The sequence below is a fragment of the Cygnus atratus genome, chromosome 1, assembly GCF_013377495.2.
Source record: "Cygnus atratus isolate AKBS03 ecotype Queensland, Australia chromosome 1, CAtr_DNAZoo_HiC_assembly, whole genome shotgun sequence".
In the NCBI taxonomy this organism is placed as follows: domain Eukaryota; kingdom Metazoa; phylum Chordata; class Aves; order Anseriformes; family Anatidae; genus Cygnus; species Cygnus atratus.
Genome location: NC_066362.1, coordinates 76,770,517 through 76,790,043, shown reverse-complemented (window position 1 = coordinate 76,790,043; position 19,527 = coordinate 76,770,517). Strand labels below are relative to the sequence as shown.

The 19,527-nt window shown below is 38.3% G+C and overlaps 1 protein-coding gene across 1 annotated transcript; it reads right to left on the bottom strand.

Moving 5' to 3' along the window:
* Positions 1-1,262: 1,262 nt before the first annotated feature.
* Positions 1,263-18,554, bottom strand: CMAS (cytidine monophosphate N-acetylneuraminic acid synthetase). Its single transcript, XM_035540805.2, has 8 exons — positions 18,331-18,554; positions 14,791-14,933; positions 14,433-14,588; positions 11,742-11,875; positions 10,400-10,494; positions 9,441-9,612; positions 7,445-7,595; positions 1,263-6,716 (listed from the first exon to the last, which is right to left on the bottom strand). Exons 1-8 carry the CDS (start codon positions 18,489-18,491, stop codon positions 6,484-6,486), a joined length of 1,245 nt encoding a protein of 414 aa, XP_035396698.1. The 5' UTR covers positions 18,492-18,554; the 3' UTR covers positions 1,263-6,483.
* Between the last annotated feature and the right edge of the window lie 973 nt (positions 18,555-19,527).

Below are 19,527 nucleotides of genomic sequence, written 5' to 3'. Positions count from 1 at the left end.
AGCCGGGCACACCAGCAAAGCAAAGCAAGGGATTCAGTTGGTGCTTCCCATGGGCAGGCAGGAGTTCAGCCCCCTCCAGGAGAGCAGGGCTCAGCATGCAGAGCGGTCCCTGGGGAAGACAAGCCCTATCACCCCAAATGTCCCCCCTCCTTCCTCCTTCTTTATACCAGTTTTATTGCTGAGTGCAATGTCCCTCTGGCCAGTTGGGATGCCTCTGCTGGCTGTGCCCCCTGCCAGCTCATGGTGGACCCCCAGCCTCCCTGCTGGCAGGGCTGCGCAAGGAGCTGAAAAGGCCTTGGCTCTGTGTGAGCCCTGCTCTGCAGCAGCTGAAACATCCCCCTGTTATCAGCACTGTTTTCATCACAAATCCAAAACATGGCATTGTGTGAGCCTCTATGAAGAAAATTAACTCTGTCCCTGCCAAAACCATGACAAGGACTCATCGGCAGGTGAATGAAGTGCAGTATAAAGCTAGTTCACACATCACTGCTATCCAACCTCAGACAGCAGTTTAGCTGAAGCAGCCTAGAGCGAGTTCCCCTGCTTCTTGGCAGGCGCATCAGTAAACTGCAGCACGGATACACTTCAAAGCACAGATACAGCTAGCTTGTTGTTCTTTACAGTGCCACGCACTGCCAGCAACTTTACCCTGAAACCCCCCAAAATATCCTGACTTTCACTATAAATCAAATGGGTGCTCTGTTTAAACACTCAAGCAAGAAACCTGGGGAGCCTTACTCTTTTATTAGCTGCAAGGTGCTCAATGACAAGGTGATAAAAACCTGGCAGCGTATTAAGCATACAAAAGCAAGAAGTAAAAAGCAGCAGTCAGCTTTCAGTTCTTTACAGTGAGAGTACACAAAGGCACCAGTGTGTTGATATAGTGCTGTGGCAAGTTTGTGCTAGTGCTTGATTGCAAGTAATCAGAAATACTGCAAAAAATCACCTTTCATACTCATCTGGTTCAAGTGTAGCTCCATCTCCTTTAAGAAAACATATGGCAGCATTCACAGAATTGAATCTAAAAGCAGATAATGATAAACACTTAAAACAAATCTTCATTACTATAAATGAATGGAGGTGTTTTATATCCATTTACACCAGATTACTCCACCCCATTCTCAAGCTATTTAGGCCAGAGTTCACCTAATCATTTGCAACATTTCAGTTGTGCATTGTTGACCAGAAGGCGATGCATCCCCTTCCAAGCTGACACTGTGTTGATGTGAACAAGATGTAATAAAGAAAAAAAGGTGGGAAATAAGAGTTATCAAACTTTTTAATGGGCTGTACAGTCAATGAAAAATGGTTGTGCAACTACAACCTTAGTTTCTCTGAGGACAAAACCTTTCACTATCTCCACATGTAACTTCAGTGTAAGAGTAAGCACACTAGCTCAGATGTATGCCAGTTGAGACCAGCAATTTGTCTGCAAGAGTATGTGAACAAACAGGACAAGCACATGATACTCACCTGAATATTATTCCAACCTCCAATTGCATTTTGTTTGAGAATCCCCTATGCAATTTACCATGAATATCTGTGACTGATGGATTCCAATTTAGCTGATGTCATTATGTTCTTACATAGCTTCTGTGCTCACTTTTGTCTTATTTTCAGTGAGTTGTTTTGACGATTAAATGATGAATTCCTGATAGTAATAGCAATGCCATGTTTTGTTCCTTTACTGTGTTAGAGATACAGTTATTTTAGAATGAACCACGGATACATATTGTGAATTATGCATAAAAATGCACTTGGGAGTCTTCCACACAAAGAAACAAGGTTCAGAACCAGAGGAAACATAACAGGCGTCAGACCCATGGAACACATGGACAAAGGCTGTTTTAAGCGTGCCAAGGCTTACTAAATCTCTGAAAGCCACATCCAGCTTCAGAAATCCATGAGCCATAGATGTTTGGCGGTCACAGGAAAACAGAAAGAGTTGTCAAACACAACACGGCAAATTTATATTCCTTAGACATCTGCTTTTAGTCATTGCTCATTTCTTCAGTTGTCTTTCCCTAGCTCCCTTGTTCCTCTTAATTTTATGGATATGTAACACAACTCTCTTCAGTCATCCTTCCAAAATGAAGAATTCTTACTTGGCTATTGCTCACACAAAAGCTGATTTCTTCCTTTCACCACCTGTCTTATCCTCCTACAAGCCGTTAAGAGTTTTACAGCTTTTGTAATATGTAAGAAACAAAACACCCAGTATTCAAGATACATAAAAATCACTGATTAATACAGTGGAATAATGACTCTTATCCTTTTTGTCCTATACCATTTTCCTAATCACTCCCAAAATTCGGTTGCTTTTTTATCTGTTAGTATACACTTCTAAACAATAGGTATTTTCTTTGATCATAACCCCTCAGTATAAATGGATATTTTTATACATGAAATTAGGATTTTCTACCAGTTATCCCATTATATTTCTCTATTCAGTTTCATCATCCTGCTCTTTACTAACTTGAATAACTTGGTATCATTCCCTCTTTATTGCTCACTGCTCATTCCCTTTAACACATTTTTATATAAACACACCAAAAATCCTTCCCTCTGCAAAAATAAGATAACAGCAACCTTTCTTAGGTTGCTCACATATATAAATATACCTAGGATGACAAATGGGGATAGATAAACCCATCCAAGAGCAAGGAGAACCAAACCCACTGTCCAACAAATTTTCAGACAAGTGTATTACTGACAAGTTTTTTTAGCTCATTTATGCAATGAGTTCATGCATAATAGAGTGATTTTGTTCCACTGGACATATTTTATTATTGCTCTTGTAACATTGACATTTAGGATAATTACTCCTGATGGGCATAATGCATTGTAACTAGACTAATTTGGAGTATTTCTGGAAATAAGAAATTATGTTTTTAGAGAATATTAATTGAAAATACAAATTTTTGAAAAAGCCTTCTCAGCTGGACACTGGAAATGCAAGTTAACTAATATGTGCTTAAAAACCATCAAGAACATAAAATCACCACACATTATAAAGTACCTCAGAACTCACAAGGCCAAGTTTTATGAGATTCATATTGATCTGAAATGAACTAAGGTCAGAACACATTGGATCACCCTACAGGAAATGGCACAGAACTTGAGAGAACCATATATTGAACAGGACAGATCAGGTAAAAATGACTTAATGGAGCCAGAAGTAGGTGAAGGTTTAACTCCTACCCCTTCTGCAGAGGTTAACAAACATAATGACAATGTGTTACTGTCCTTCCTTCTCCCTTCTTCTCAATACTCTTGGCAAGAGCCACCCAACAGTCAAGAACAGCAGAGTTCTTGAGACCTACCCAAAACTGGAATTTTCTCTGAGAACATCCTGTCAGAAAATCCTCTGTACATTCTGCTCAATTTACAAGATGATCCTGATGTAGAAATACTGGGCTAGCTCTGACAGATCAGAAAACTGAAAGGAATGAATCCAACCTTCCACAGACACAGGCACAAATCACACAGCACTGTGAAAATCTGAACTTGGACTATTTGAAAATAGGAAACACATGCAAGTGAAGGAGAAATTTATTTAACAGGGGATAACCACACACACAAACACTGAAGATCTGTCTCCAACAGAAGATCAGGGCAAAGATGTTGGGCAACTGATTGTGCGCCTTATGAGTAACTTAGGCATTGATTACATCTGTCTAAGTTCATGGGATATATTCCATTCACGTGGCACAGGAACTTGGAAGCATACCATTTACCGTATGCAAATGCATGACAAATCACTCCATAACCATTCGCTATCTAAAAGGCTAAAGAAAATTAATTATTGCAAATTTCAGTTAACCAGCTATATTTTAAGATAGGTTAATATAAATTATGTAGTTTTCCTTTTTCAGTTTCACAAAATTATGATAAAACAGCCCATATTAGGTTTTTGGGAAATACTTTCATAACAGGCTGACATGTTTAAAAAAAAAAAAAACACAACTTGAGAAACAAATCTGCACATTTTTTCAAGTTCTATGACCAAGTAGCATTATTCCCAAGTTAGCCCACTATAACAAAAATGACCACTGAAATTTGTCTGAGTGAACTACACACCTTTAATGAAAGGCAATTGTGGTGCCAGATATGTAGTGAAACAATAGTTGGCAAAAGATACTACACTTTTCAAGCTTGCCCAGGATCCAGGATTTCACCTTTATGGTGACTGTTACATTCATCCTCACTGTCTCTGCCCCTCTGTGACCACTAAATCCTCCATATGATTGAAGAGCTTCTGTAAAATCATGAGGAGCAATGGAGGCATCCCTCAAGATACTGTAGTTTTATAGCCAGGATTTCCCTTGCAATGTGAGCAATACAAAACTGAATGTTTCAGGCAATAGATCGTGAATTTCCCATATTCTCCAACAGCCTTTATTTTGCAAACTGTCTGTAGAGTTCATCATTCATTGGACTTGTCAAATGACAACGTAAGATTATACCAGATTTTTCTAACAAGAATTTGTCTAAGTGAAAACATGTATCAGCTACCCTTTCTTTCTGCCCCTTATGAACACTCACATTAAAGTTTCTGCATTTATTTTTGATACATGTAGAGGTTTGGGGTATACCCACTGCATTTGCAGTACATTCAGGAAGTAGCTGAAACATTAGAAGAGTTCCTGATTCAAACAGTAACCCTGGCAATAGTATCAACAGCTCATATTTCTATTACAGTTACACTTACTCATATTTTTGCTTTTTCTAACATAAAAGGAATAGAAATCAAGTTCATCACAATTTCTCTAAGCCTGTCTATTCACAGGAAACTGCTCCTGAAACCAAAGTTCGAAAGCTACTTGACCATGACAAGGTAAAGTAACTAAAAACTTGGCCAATTTTAAATGACATTATTAAAATTGAATTGTTCAAACAATCTGGACTTCTGCAATTTATCACATAGTTTATATGAGTAAAATGATTTATCTACCTGTAACATAGTTCATCATTCTGTCCAAAATAGCTCGTTATCCATGGAATTTAGCTCATGCAGAGCCCTAAAACTTCAATGAAAGAAATATTTGGACGATAATTTAAGAGAGGACTAGTGCAGCTAATTCACCTTCAACTGTTCACCTGTTAACCTTACTACTAAAGGCAGTAAAATAATTTCAAATTTAAAACTTTGCTTTGTAAAGGGAAGTCAACACAAAGTTAATCAGAGAGCAGTAAAACAGTAGATCTTATAACGGGAAGAGATACAGAGAATTTTATGTTGAGAGTCATAAAATAAAATGACAAACCATTATTATTCATCTCTGTAATAACTGCCTGTGTGCCAGTGCCATTATTTTTTTTTATTTTATTTTTTAAGCATAACTCAAGGCTGAACCTGACTTACTGGTAAATACTAGGATTGAAAACAGATGCATATTTTTAGTGTCAGTTATACAAATGTTTACAGTTCATTGAATTCTTCAAATCAAAATGGGAAAAATTGTATTTTACATAAATACAAACACACATATACACCAACTTTAAATTAACATGCTAAAAATAGTCCGAATACATATTTTATATAAAAATTTGTGGAAATGTCAACTATGATTTTTTCTTCCACAGCAATTCCTTTTCCATACAATAAACATTAAAGAACATTTTCTTTACTTTTTTTTTTCCTTTTAACTCATTAGTGATTGTAATAAAGACTTCATAGAAAGAAACAGAGTTTCTGCAAAGGAAAGATTTCAAAGTTAATGGGAGATTTAGTTCTAAATTTGGCAAAGCATTTAAGTATGTTAATTTAAGCACTTAAATAAAACCCAATATAAACAGATTCAAAGGTTAAGATGGCATAATTCCAAATGCTGCTTAATTACTTATCTCAAAATTGAACACATGCTTAAATGCTTTTGTTAGTTAGTGTTAGTATTAGTTGGCTTTACAGTAACTAAACTTTTCAAAATATAGGAAAATGTTTGGTAGTTATTTTACACCCAACTTCTCCAGCATATGCTAAAACTCTTCCTTCTTAGAGATGTCTCATGAAAAGCTAGCACACAACTGCAATATCATATAGAAGATAGAGGAAATGTAAATAACTGCACAACTGACAGAACAAATTTTTTGGAAGTCTGAATTACATATCCACAAATCGTAAAAAATCATAATTCCCTGAAAATATTTGTATTATGAAATAAAGATACATCATTCCTTTCGGACAAGTGTAATGATTTAGAGTAGATTTACAAGACACTACTTTTTCTAGTATTCCTTCCATTGCACTTAACTGGCTTTTAAAATAATCATGAATACAATCATGGATACTAGCACTTAATCAGAATGGAATCTTAAATTAGAGGTAAACATTCTTTTAACTCTACTGCGGTGTAAAATTTGAAAGGCAGCCATCCGTTGGGATACAGGCTTACTGAAGGGGGAATGGAGAAGATGAAAAGCAGGGAAGAATGACTGCGGTGTTATTTTTTAAGTAGTTCCTTATTTCCACTTCTGCTGCTCTCATTTTCCCCCTGTATCCTCTCCTGCTGAATTCACATCTTCCATTTGCTTTCTTGCAGAGCTCACTTTTTCTAACAACAGGAATATGTGTTCTGCAAACTCCCGGACAGCTCCACAACCACCACGGCTTTTACAAATGTAACCAGCAGCCTTCTGAGCAACTGCACAAGCATCAGCAGGCACACCACTCATGCCAGCTTTCTTCAGGCATTCCACATCAGACTCTTCATTTCCTATTGAGAAAAAATGACAGATATAAAAATACCACAGAGGGAAAAAACTGAGCAAAATCATCATTTTTCCATATACTTATTAATAGTTTTTAGAATTTCTATTCTTGCCACACTTTTCATCTGAGAAGCTCAGCAGCACTTTGCATATGTATTCTTAGAAAATCCCAGTGACATGTAAACACTGATCATACTTTATACATAATATTCAGGCAAAAGAATGGTACTATTAAGATGAGTGAAATTATTTGAGCAGCTGAGTAAGCATTTGCAGGACCTAAGTTATCACTGAAAAGTAATTTTGTACAAGATTACATAGCTTTCGGTTTTAATTCTGTCTGATTTTTGTTTTTATTTCAGAATATATAACTCTACAATATTAATCTGAAATGAACCAGAATCAATTCAAAAGCGTGAACTGCAACTACTGTTTACTTGTTCGATATCAAAGATTTTCTAAATCACATTACAAAAATAGCTAAAACATTACTTACCAAAGTAGACACTCATTCATCATTGCATTTAATATTTAGATCGTACCCTAACAGGGCTTCAAATATGTATTTGCTTTTGGTGATTTTGTATTGTAATTTGTATTCTAATCCCACTATGTTTAGTGTATTAGCAATGGGCAAAGTGATTTTGAAGATGAGCAGTGCTACGAAGTTTGCATGTGTATGCTACATGAAATTTTACTACCAAAAAAAAAAAAAAAGAAAAAAGAAACTGACCTAAGTAAGCAACTTCTTTCCAGCCCAAGCCAATGCATTTTTGCCAGTCTTCCAGGACTTGTAATTTATTTGTTGCATTAATTTCTGCTACACATCCCAGCTGCATGGCTGGCAGGGTTTTTGAACAATCTCTTTCAGAGACAAGTCGAACCTATTAAATCAAGTTAGAATAAATTCTATAAACAAGGAAAAAAAACCATTTAAGTTGATTTACAAAAAGAGAGTAGAAGTTTCAGATGTAAGCTTTCTCAGATATCAGAAAAGCGTTGCATGACTGGTTTCTTCGTTCAGAACTCAGAGTGGAAGAGATTTGTGTCCAAAAAACACATCACAATCTTGAAATACAAGCTGCTTTGGGAAAGTGAAACAAACTGTAGGCTTCCCTGAGCTTCACGAAACACAAGTTTACATTTATCTTTTTAAAAGCAACATGTACCAAATAAAAATACTGCAAATCACGGTACAGTGCCACGCTCACTATCTAATGCAGTAACATCTAAGCTAAGCCAAAGCAGGGAATAAAAGAATTTCCAAGGAATGTTTCTGCAGTTTTTGTAGAAGTAGAATATTTTAAAGTATTTTTCCTGATTCCTCTGCCTCATAACTTTACCACATTAGTTACAGTAGGACTTCAGAGTGTCAAGAGACCACTAAACAGACAGAAGTGGCATGGTACATTAATCTCTGGAAGTTCATTCCAAATTTTAAATTTAGAAATGATGTACAATGTAGGCTAAAACCAGATTACTGCAGCAGGATTTTTAAAGATCTCAGACACAACTACTCCATGTTTTCTGCCCAAGTTGTGGGCAAGCTTATCTTTGTTGTTGTTAATTGCTGTTAAATGCTAACAAGTATTTGGTATTAAGTACAGAATGAATGGGAGCAGTGCACAAAGCAAGAGTACACCAGAACCACGCACTAGAAATACAGCATGTGTGGCACAAAGCCCAAGAGGTTTTTAATAATAAATTTCAAGTCATATAAGTATGAGAATGGGCACCCAGAGGCAACAAAACAATTACAAGCTTCCTCCCTTTTGCCTCACAGAAAACGAAGCTGAGGAAGTTTTGAAAAAACACCTACTCCATTTCACTGCCCCAAGGCAGCACCAGCTGCATCTAAATATATCAAGAATGTCTTGCCTAACCTGTTACAACAACAACAGAAAACCTACAACAGACTCCAAAATGAATCTGCAACAAACTACTCAGGGTTTAACTACCCCTGTCTTATCCATGCCCATCTCTATCTGCAACAGGACGTGGATAAGGCTCTCTGAAGGAAGCCCAAATCTGTACTTAGTTCTTACTCCGAGACTTAGTTCTTACCCCAAGAAACTCTTCTAGATATTTCAAAAGCAACAGCACAAAGAGAAAATAACAGGAAGGCTAATTTTACATAATGCAAGCAAATATTCTGTTCAGCAGAATTTAGTAATAATAATAATAATTCAGGAAAGCATCCATATTACAGTCTGTTATTTAAGTTTTTTCATTTGAATTCTTACAACTTAGGAGCACATAAGTTACGGTTAAAGCAATTATGTGGACAAAAGTGATTGGGGTTTAATTTCCCCTCTGCCACAAAAACGGCTCATCTAGGATGAGCCAAGTAATTTGCCTGGGTATCCTTCTTAGATAGCTAAGAGATAACAATATATCCCTGCTTGGTAAAGCTTTTGCAAAAACATACATTTTATACAGCAGAGACATGTCACAATAAACAAGAAACTGACTGCTAGCTAATGTGTATGTAGACTAAAGAACACACAATATGACTGGTGCTAGCAAAACACCATACAAATTTCTTTCCACATTTTTCCAGGAAAAAAAGAGAAAGATGACATAGCTGATATGAATGAGATGGATCAGTTTATCAAAACATTTATTTTACTCTACAGAATGTGAAAAGTGTTTGCCCCAACCCTGAACCAGTGTATTATGCTCCTTGATCACATCATAAATAAAGCATCATGCTTTAGAACAACACTTACCTCGATTCCCCTTTTCTTTAGCAGATTGATACCAACAATATCTCTATAATCGTAGGAGACCATTTCCTTCTGATCTTCTGTGACATAAATGCGACCATTTGTCAGGCATCCATCAATACTGCAAACCAATAGCTTCACTTCCTTTAATGGTTCCTTGCCAAAATACCCAAAGCTAGACAAAGAAGTTATCTTTTTAGATGGAAGTTTTTGCACACTCTGAAAACAAACATTTCAAATACAATTGTGACCTTCACACAGACGAATTAGCTTTGAAATTCTTTTTTTCCCTAACGTCTTTTCTCATTACCTTCACTCTCCAACTAGATTCTCTTCAACGAAAAAAAATAAAGCCATCCAAGACAGCTCAGTTATGTCACTCACTTAAAAATTAGGATGGCATTCATTTCCCTAGCATAAAAGCTTATGTTGTATTAACACTTATGGTGGGAAAAAATAAAATGGACTAAAGGATGAAAAAGGTACAGTAAACACATTCCATTCACAGCTGCTATTTCTTTGTAGAGATACAGAGTAGCTGCAAAGAAAAGGCAGCAGGCAAAACGTAATCAACTCATGCCTTCTACTTGGAGCACTCTTAGTCATGTGAATTAGTAAGCATGATCTAGACTGCGGAAACCTAAGACAACTCAGCTAAAAAGGCCAGAAATGACACTAACACATTGCTATGGTATAGCGAGGCTTACAATCTCCCTTTTCCCAGGCTGAACTTAAGTGAACTAGCAAACAAGAAACACATACAAACAGCACAAAGGTAATTCAGATGATTTCAAGAAAGAAAGAAAAAAAATGATGGATGGAAATAAAATTATTCAATTATATTTGATTTTGATTAATTTCTGAAATTGTAACTTTAAAAAAACTACTTTATAAATTCACATGATCATTCTTTGAAACAATGACCAATATTAAAGAAATGAAGGAATGAGACTTGCTTTTACCTCAGTACTCTTTGCTCTGCAATAGGCCAGTCAATGTCTATATCAATATCCACACTATGCTCAGCACGCATTTCATAGTAGGCCATTTTACCACCCTAGATAAAATAGAACCCATTACAATTTTCTGCTTGGGTTAATAAAGCTACAAAACTCTACAATTTAGTATCATGTAATGAAAGTTGGTTACACGGAAGTCATGCTGACTAGCTTAGATGCTAGTGAGCCATCAACAACAGTATTTTGTCAGTTACACAGAACCAAGCATTTGAAACTTTATATAAGCCACAGTTAGTATCTTCCTTGCACAACTAGAGGAAGTGTGCAATAAAGATAGTATTCATCAGGTCATACTGATTCAATAGGTCTTTTAATGCAGTAAAGCAGTAATACCTTAGCACTGAATCAATACAAGTATGTTTATTTTTTGCTTTCTGTCTATGCAAAGACTTCATCTCAACTGGAAAAACATCCACCAAAACCCAGTGTAATTTATAAAAACCTAAAAGCCCTGATCCTCAGAGAGTTTGTGGCCCTTTCAAAAAAGGTGTAATTCAGCACAACTGTACAACTTCACATCAATGCCTGCAAGTTCTCACAGCACTATCCAGCACTGCATGTGTCTATCCAAAGCATAGAGAACTAAAGCTATTACCTCTAGGTTAGTAATGTATCTGCAAAAGAGCTAAGAATCTAGTATTCTGACATAACTAGTATGGTATTCATATCACAAAAGTGGAAATATCTACATTAGGCTTTTTTCCAGTTCTGATGACAAATATTGGAAATTATCTCTAAGATGGTAAACTTATCTTGCATGAGAAAGTTAAGAGACTATTTTTATAGACAAAATTAAAGCTGAAGTAAATATATTTGCTCTGTATTACTACACAAGGACACAAACATCAGGAAAGGGAAAAAGACTGTTTAAACTACAGCACAAAATAGGCATAAGGCAAAAGGTCTAAACTTGCCAAGAATGCAAGTTAATAGATTATATGAGAAGCAGGTCAGTTTTACACCCTCAGTAACGCTAAACTGAATTATAAGGTATGCACTTACATAGCAGTAAATTTACGCGAAACTCAGGATTTTAGGCTTATAAGTATATACTGTTCAATATTATTTGTACAAATTTGTTGTGAAGGAGGCTGGTACTGCCCTAACTACAACCAGCCCTCTTAAGTTACAAACGATGCGCTAACTGTCTTGAAGTCAAAGTGCTGTTAGTAGATACTGATGGCATCAGAAACTGAAATACATCATTGAATTCAAAACACTCCGTGACAAGAGTAAAAGACGCATTTTTTTAAACAGCCTTAAAAAAAAAAAAAAGAGCACTAACCTGCAAGTAGCCCTTCTCAATCAAATGCCTCTTTGCAAAGTAAAATGATCCATTCTCATACAGCTCCCCAGGCCAGTCTTGCCTCCGGTAACGTTTCGCTGGATTCAGATTTTGGGGCTCTGTCATTTTATTTTCTGTTAACAGACAGAAATGCCAAAATAAGTTTTCCAGAATCCCCGTTCAAAATCACATAATAACTTTCTGTAAAACAGCTTTCTGTTGAAAAATTAAGGACACAGTTCAGTCACCATCTTCTTTCATTATTATCTCTAATTGTTTAGCTTTATAAAGAATCACTGAATTGCTTACTCTTTTTTGGAACTGTGGGTAACAAAGTGGAGAACTGTCCTGCATTTCTAGCAGAGGAAAAGAAAGTTCTACTTTCCAACATTAAAAAAAAAATATTAAAAAAATCCTGAGATGTCATCATCTCCCAAACTGATTTCTAAAAGTAGTAAGGGGATATTCTTCTATATTGTCCTTGCTAGTGTGAAGGAAATACCATATCCCTTCCATAATCTATCTCCTAGTACACAATAGGAAGGGGTTTAGATTGCAGTGAGGCTAAACACAAAAAAATGTTCAGCTACATACACCTAAAAACCAAAATGCCCCAAAAGAACGGAGAGCTGAGAGGACCGTCTTGAAATCTGAAAGGTGAAAGACGAATATAGAAGAAATTTTGCCTGTGGAAATATCTCAGTACTTCCCCAGAATACTTCCTATTTAGAGATATACATAATATTAACCATTCTTATACGGTTTAATCAGTGTCCACAAATAAACAGAACACTGCCTTTGAACAAGCAAGATCCCATAAGATCTCATACCGTTAGCAGAAACTGAACCAGCGACCAGAGACTTCTGTTTTTAAGCCACCCCAATTCACATGCACAGAGCAGCTAAAATTCATCAGGTCTCATTATCCCATGAAGAAATCAGAGGGTATTCTCAAAAACCCAAAACATCCTGAAACTTTCATATATATAAACTTAGTGTTTAATAAATACAGTACAACTTTGTGCTCAATGAAGTAAACATTCCTAAGCAGGGGAAGACATCTGTCTCTTTCAGGGTACATTAATATTAAACCTCAATGCTGAAAGAACAACGGAAATACACAGGAAGAGGTACGAAAATCTTCAAACACATTCAGTATTTTAAATTAGTCTGAGAAGAGCCCAATACTAAACTGGATTCTACTCAGGCAAATTGGTGTTACCTGAAACACTGTGTTCCTGAAAGGCAAGCTGCTTTTACCCTTAAGCTGTGAATGTTTTCAAAATTTTTAGCTTGTTCTCCTCATATGTATGCCTTGCAGTTGAGTAATTCTTTATCTTTTGCTACATTAAAAGACTTCAGGTGTCATTTCGCACTAAAGAGCAATTTGCTCTTTTAGGTAGGCCTCGACGCTTTTTTATTGGAACAGTTTGAGGATAGATGTTATTTACAGAGGTCGATACAGGTTATCAAATACCTATGGAGAAGTGGTGGCACACCATCATTTCAAAGCCACATGGTACATCCAAATGAGATTTAGATTTTCAGATGTCCATCTAGCATCTCAAGACATGAAGCGGACTTTCACCTAGTCATCTAAAATACAAACCACAGAATCCTACACTTCCATCCATGATTTTTATATTCCTCTTACACGTTATCAATAAATTTTCCTCCTCTTATGAGGAAAAAGGAGTATGTTCATGTTATCTGTTTATTCTAAACAAAGGCCTAATTTTTATTCCAACTTACCTCCAGTATCAACATTCATCTACTTCACATTCTCTTTTACAGCATGACACTTTTGTAAACTCACAAAAAATTACATATGAAACATTTTAGATCTCAACAGAATAATGTTAATATCTGAGTAACATATTCGTTTTTAGAAAATAAAAATAATGATGTGACAGTATCTGAACTAACCATTTTGTGCAAAAAAGGGAAAGAAACATTTCTACTTTAATCACAGAAATAAAAGCAATGTGGGGAATAGTTCTTAGTACAAGCACAGAAGGTACTTATCTAGCTATGGTAACATATAAGCTTTGTAAGTAAAGTTCAGTCCTGCGTCATCTTGGAAAGAGGAATAATTTCTCTAGGAAAAATAGTTGTATTTTTCTGTATGAGCTATGTATGAACTTATGTATATGTTCATATGAGTTCTGTATGAACTTGAGTTCAGTCCTTAAGAATCAAAGGCAGTTTGCAATCTCACTTGAGTCAGCTGACAATTTGGCAGGCTGAAAACAACCCTAAACCTCCAAGCTACGAGGTTGCCATCCGGTCTTGACTAAGATTTAGCTCACATTATTTGCTACTTATTAGCTATTACATGGTACAACTAAACAGTTCCCTAGTTAAGACAGGACCTCAGTGTCATGTCCACAAAAACATCAATACCCACCACACAGACGTTAACATGTAAAGTTTGGGGAAGTTATTTTTTGAGCCTAGACATGATAATAGTATTTTCATTTTCAGCATCTTAAGACTGGCTGAGCAATGATCAGTAATATTAAAACAGCACTACTTGAAAGGAATCTTAAGTGATCTTAAACCTTTCAAAGAAGCCAGCCTATGTCTCTAAAGGCCCTTCCAGATATAAACGTCATGGGTACAAACATTAAACATTTGAATAAATAAAACTTTGATTAATTTTAACTGTAAGCAGAAACAGATAAATATTACCTCCTTTTTTTACCTCGCTCCATCTAAATTGATGCCGTCTCACAACAGAGAAGACAGAATCAAAGCCCTCTTTCTGGATCAGATCTGCCACTTTTATAAGATCACTGGGATGTAAACAGGGAGATGTTGCTTGAATATTTCCTACAATATCAACCTCTAAAGAAAAATAAAGAAACATTTATGAAACAATGAGTATTTTCATACATACAACCCCGAAGTGTGGTATGAGTGGATGCCACAAAAGGAGAATCCTTCCAGCTTTAACTCACTATAGGATTTACTTATTTTTCTAAATACTCATGCATCGTCCTTACGGGGCTACAACATAAAAACTCAGTGTGTTTCATTACTGATTTACCCTGATGATGATTAAGAAACTCTCTGATAGCTTCTAGAGAAGTAGAGGAGTCTTGAGATACTTCAGGGCTTCGACGATGAACTTGGGCGCCAAACTGCTTTGCAACCTTCTCGATTTCATCGTGGTCTGTAGAAACCCACACACTGTTGGCAGACAGTGACAGAAATGATTACATACAGAACACCACCCAGCACTGTCCACTTGTCCGCTGTAATCTGCTAACCTGAACAACTCCCTGTACTATACCTGGCAATGAAAGGAACTAGTTCTTTTATTTGTGTGGTAAAACTACTTGTCAGTCCAACAAAGCACTTTTAACAAGAGGGATAAAACACACACACATTCATTAGATTGTAAAATCTCAAGCCTGGGTTGCATTTCAATTTAATTCTGTAGGGTGCCTGATCTACCACAGAATCACAGAGAATCAGATCACAGAGAATCAGATCAACAGATCATCAAAGACAGCTACGGGAACAGTTCTTGTATTCCTTTACTCGGGCTTTTGCTTTCTGCAAATAGTCTTGTACATTAAATCTCATTCATCATCATGTTTGTGTTCAGCCTGCCATCTCCTCTGACACACAAAGCAGATGAAACCAGGGACTTCCAAAGCTAAATTCATAAGTCTTAGTATCTTAAGCTAACAGCCTGAACCCTCCAGGTGAAAGCTGTAATAGATTCACATCCTCTGTGTCTCCTAGAAAGTGAAAAATGTGGAACATACATGACCATTAAGTTGTATTTGTTGGTAGACAAACCTGTGAATACAAATGATGAAGATTAGCATGCATTTACTAGCAAAAACGTACTTAATAGTCTTTGAACCTATGTAGCAATTTTATACTACTTGCTTCAAGCCTCTCTGCTGTGGGGTTGGAATGTACTGTTTGTTAGGAGAGGGATAAAAATCACATCCTTTGTGTCTACTGGAAGCATTTTTTTCAAGGGAACTTGCAAATGGCTCCAGCAATTCCCTAAATTTCTTGCTGGGACATGGGTCTTGCTACCAAGGGTGCCCCACATTGCCCTTCTCCTCAGGCAAGATGCAGCACCAGCCAGCCAGAAGAAACCTCCAGGGGCTGTGGGGGCTGCACAGCTGGGACGAGTGGGTACAAACTGTGCTGACTGAGGTCTCTCTCTAAATCAGAGATCAACAACAAACCCAGCAACTTTTTTTTTTTTTTCTTCTCCTGCTTGCCTACTCTGTATAGCTTCTGTACTCCACACAAAGATAAAGACAGTGGGCAATATGTATAAATGATGTGTTGATGGCATGACAATTTACCCTGCTTCCTCTAGTCTTTAATTCAAAATTGGATTTCTTTGGAGAAGGTGGGTACCCAGCCAGAAAAGAATTACGGGTTTGATAAAGAAGTTACTTGAGGATGGCTGACTAGCATCTTGTTGGCCAGACTGGGTGATCAAAATGGTCCCATTTAGCCTTACAACACAATAAAATGTGAACATTACTACATGCTACCTGCTCTCACATTTATTTTGATGACCTTCTTTTTCTTCTTTGAGGCACTGATGCCAGACAATAGTTCATCCCCCAGACTGCTTTACTTTATCATATCTTTACTGTATCATCTGTAAGAACTTGTAATGCGGATCACTTCCATATGGCACCACTCCTGATCTGTCAGTCACACACTTTCATGATGCATATGTAATCACAGAATCATAGAATCGTAGAAACCACATATGCAGGTATCTTAAGCAACATAAAATTCAAAGTTGTAACTAGAAAAAAAATCTACTGCCAGCATGCCACAATGTTAGGCATGCTAAAAGATCATTGTATTATGACTAGTTTAAATGATGTATTCAAAGTCACTGCAGTGTTCAGAAACAAAGCTAACAATAAGTAAAAATGCCACTCAGTTAGTCAAATAGCTTATTCTGCAAGCATTTTAAAATCTATCGGATAGGCTCCATACAACCCCAGGGAAAGAACTGTTCGAGTTACAATCGTGTGTGCTGTGGCACTGAAAACTTTCAATACTAGCAAGGCAAGACTGTTGTGCGTCAGAGATAATAAACATTTACAAAAGGAAGGACAAAGTCCGAGTATTATGTGAAGGTAAACACTGTCTGAATACTGTAAGGTGGCTGCTGCCATCATTATGACAAAAAAGCATGGGAGATGCAGAAACAAAAATGAAAAAAACCTTTATTCTCTCAGCAATAATGGCATTCTCAGTGCACTGCACATAGCAAGTGGTGCTTTAGTTAAATTTTTCCACTCAAAGACATCATAAGATCATCAGAATCTGTGTATGACAGTGACAGCAACGTCAAGTCACACCCATGTAAATGAATGCGGAAGATGTATTTTCCGTAAACCGCTTCAGGATGGCTACTTTAAACATACTCTACCCATTTGACTAACAGTGTTTTGCTGTGTAATGTGTACACTGTCAGCACAGCTGCTTCAAAGGGGACTTGAAAACCCATCACACTTCCATCTAACGCACCTGTTATGCCTCACTCCTGTCAGGAAAATTGAAGTAGAAAAGAGGAGGTAACTCAAACCTTCATATTCATAACAGGTCGTTAAACAATATGGATTCACCTGCATGAAGTTATTATCAATGATCTAGGTCTCAAATGTTTTAACTGTTTCTTTATTAAAAATAAAGCCACAGATGCTTACTGTACTTTTCAGAATATGGTAAGATTTTATGGGATAATAGTACAGTAGCTATGAGATACGGAAGATTTGTGCACACTTCCAGCTCTGAATCTAGTCAGGCTACATTTGTACACTTTACTACAAAACCTGAGATTCAAGTCCTTGCCCTTACCATAACACAGCAGGTTTGTACCAGTAAGTTGCACCTAAGTGTGCTATGTACCAAGAGTATCCTAACCATGCACTAGTTTTGATTACAGTTACTAGTATGTGTGAGGAAAATTCTCACGTTTCTGCTAGAATGAAAGAAATTTGCAATGCCCATGTTCTTAGCACAACTGACCTGTTTGTTTCTATATGACCAATCGTTGCTGCCAAAGTTTCACACACTCTGCCACAAAGTGAGCTCCTGCTTCTGAGCACACAATTATTTCCTTCTCTTTGGCAATTCTGGGGCTTTCTCTGCCTCCACGACTCTGGGGACTTGGAGAGGCTAACAGAAGCACACTCCCTCAAGCCTTACACAGCGCAGGCGGGGGGTGATTTTATTGCTGTCTTCGCATACACAGCAGGAAGGCACAAGGAAAACTGAGCAACATTTTTTGGGCACGCACAGCGCTAGGACACCCTGCAGAACCACAAACGCCACTTAAGATGTCGCAGTTCTGTCACCACGAGGTCAACCAGCCTCGGGAACCGGTGCCCTGCCAGGCTGCGGGCCACCACCCCTGACACCCTTCCTGCTCCCGGCTCCCCAACCCCCCCAGCCCCACGCTGGGTCCCGAGGGCACAGTACCCCGTCGGTACCGACCCTGCCTTCGGGAAACAGCCCCCGCGCCGCAGGTAACCGCCCCAGCCCACCCTCACGCACCCGGTCAGGGGTGCGGAGTGCGCATGCGCACCTGTGGAAGACGCCGGCGTCCAGCGCGGCGCGCAGCACCCACCCGACGAGCGGCACGCCCGCCAGCAGCTTGATGTTCTTCAGCGGGATCCCCTTGCTGCCGCCACGCGCCAGCACCAGCGCGGCCAGGTGGGCGCGCGGCCGCACCTCGCCCGCCTCCATGCCGGGCGTCCTTCCCGCTACCGCGCGTGCATGATGGGAAGTGTAGTCCTGCTCCGCGCCTGCGTGTGCGGGAGGGGGCAGCCGTTGGGCGAGGACGTGAGGGAGGCTGGGAGGTGGCATGGCGGCTGGGGCAGGGTGTGGTGAGCCGCTCAGCGGCGTCTTGCCTCTATGTATGAAATGTAGCCAGTTTTCTCTGTTCAGTATTTCCTGCACGTAAAAAAAAAAAAAAAAAAAAAAAGGCAAACCAACAACAAAAAGAAAACAGCCAGATGAAGGCGTGGCTGGGTTCCTCGTCAGCACGCAGGACGTGGATTTCAGCTGTTGAGCCCCGCTGCCCTTGCAGCCTGGAGCTGAGCACGCCCTGTAACCCGTGTCAGGAGTGCCGCGTGGACCCCAGCTGGCTGGATTCAGTAGTTTTCCGTCAGCTGCCAGCATAAATCCTCAAAACTTTCACGTCCTTCCCGTGGGGAGAGCGCCGGCAGAGGGCAGAGTAATCACACCGAAGCCTTTTCACATGAGAACATAAACTACTCCTCGATTCTGTTTTCCACCTGCTGAAAACCACGTTAAGCATAAAAACGCACCCCAAGTTCTAAGAACTCACCTATAGAAACTGGATGGATAAAATAAAGTGATGCACTACCAATGCTATAAGGCCGCAGAAGAAATTGCTTTTTAATACAATCTGGAAAATAGGAAGTAGAGGCTTTTGAGCAGCATTATAAAGTCAGTCCTGGAGACTCGCGTTTTCAGTCCATCATGGGAACGTGTCCCACATTTTGCTGGATTTGTCCCCAGGTTATCTGAGATGTGTCGCAGAGCAGATGGAGCTTGTCTACCGCTGCCAGGGGAAACACTTCCAGTTATATTCAGCTCTAGGAAAACATTAAAAAAGAATAATCAGTGGGGTTTTGTTCTTTCTGAAGAGGACATCTGTTCAAAGAAACACAGCAAAGAGATCATATGCTATATTAAATCTCTTTCTGAGCTTCTTAGATAGCTGCTACAATAATCAAAATGCCTACACGTTAAGTAG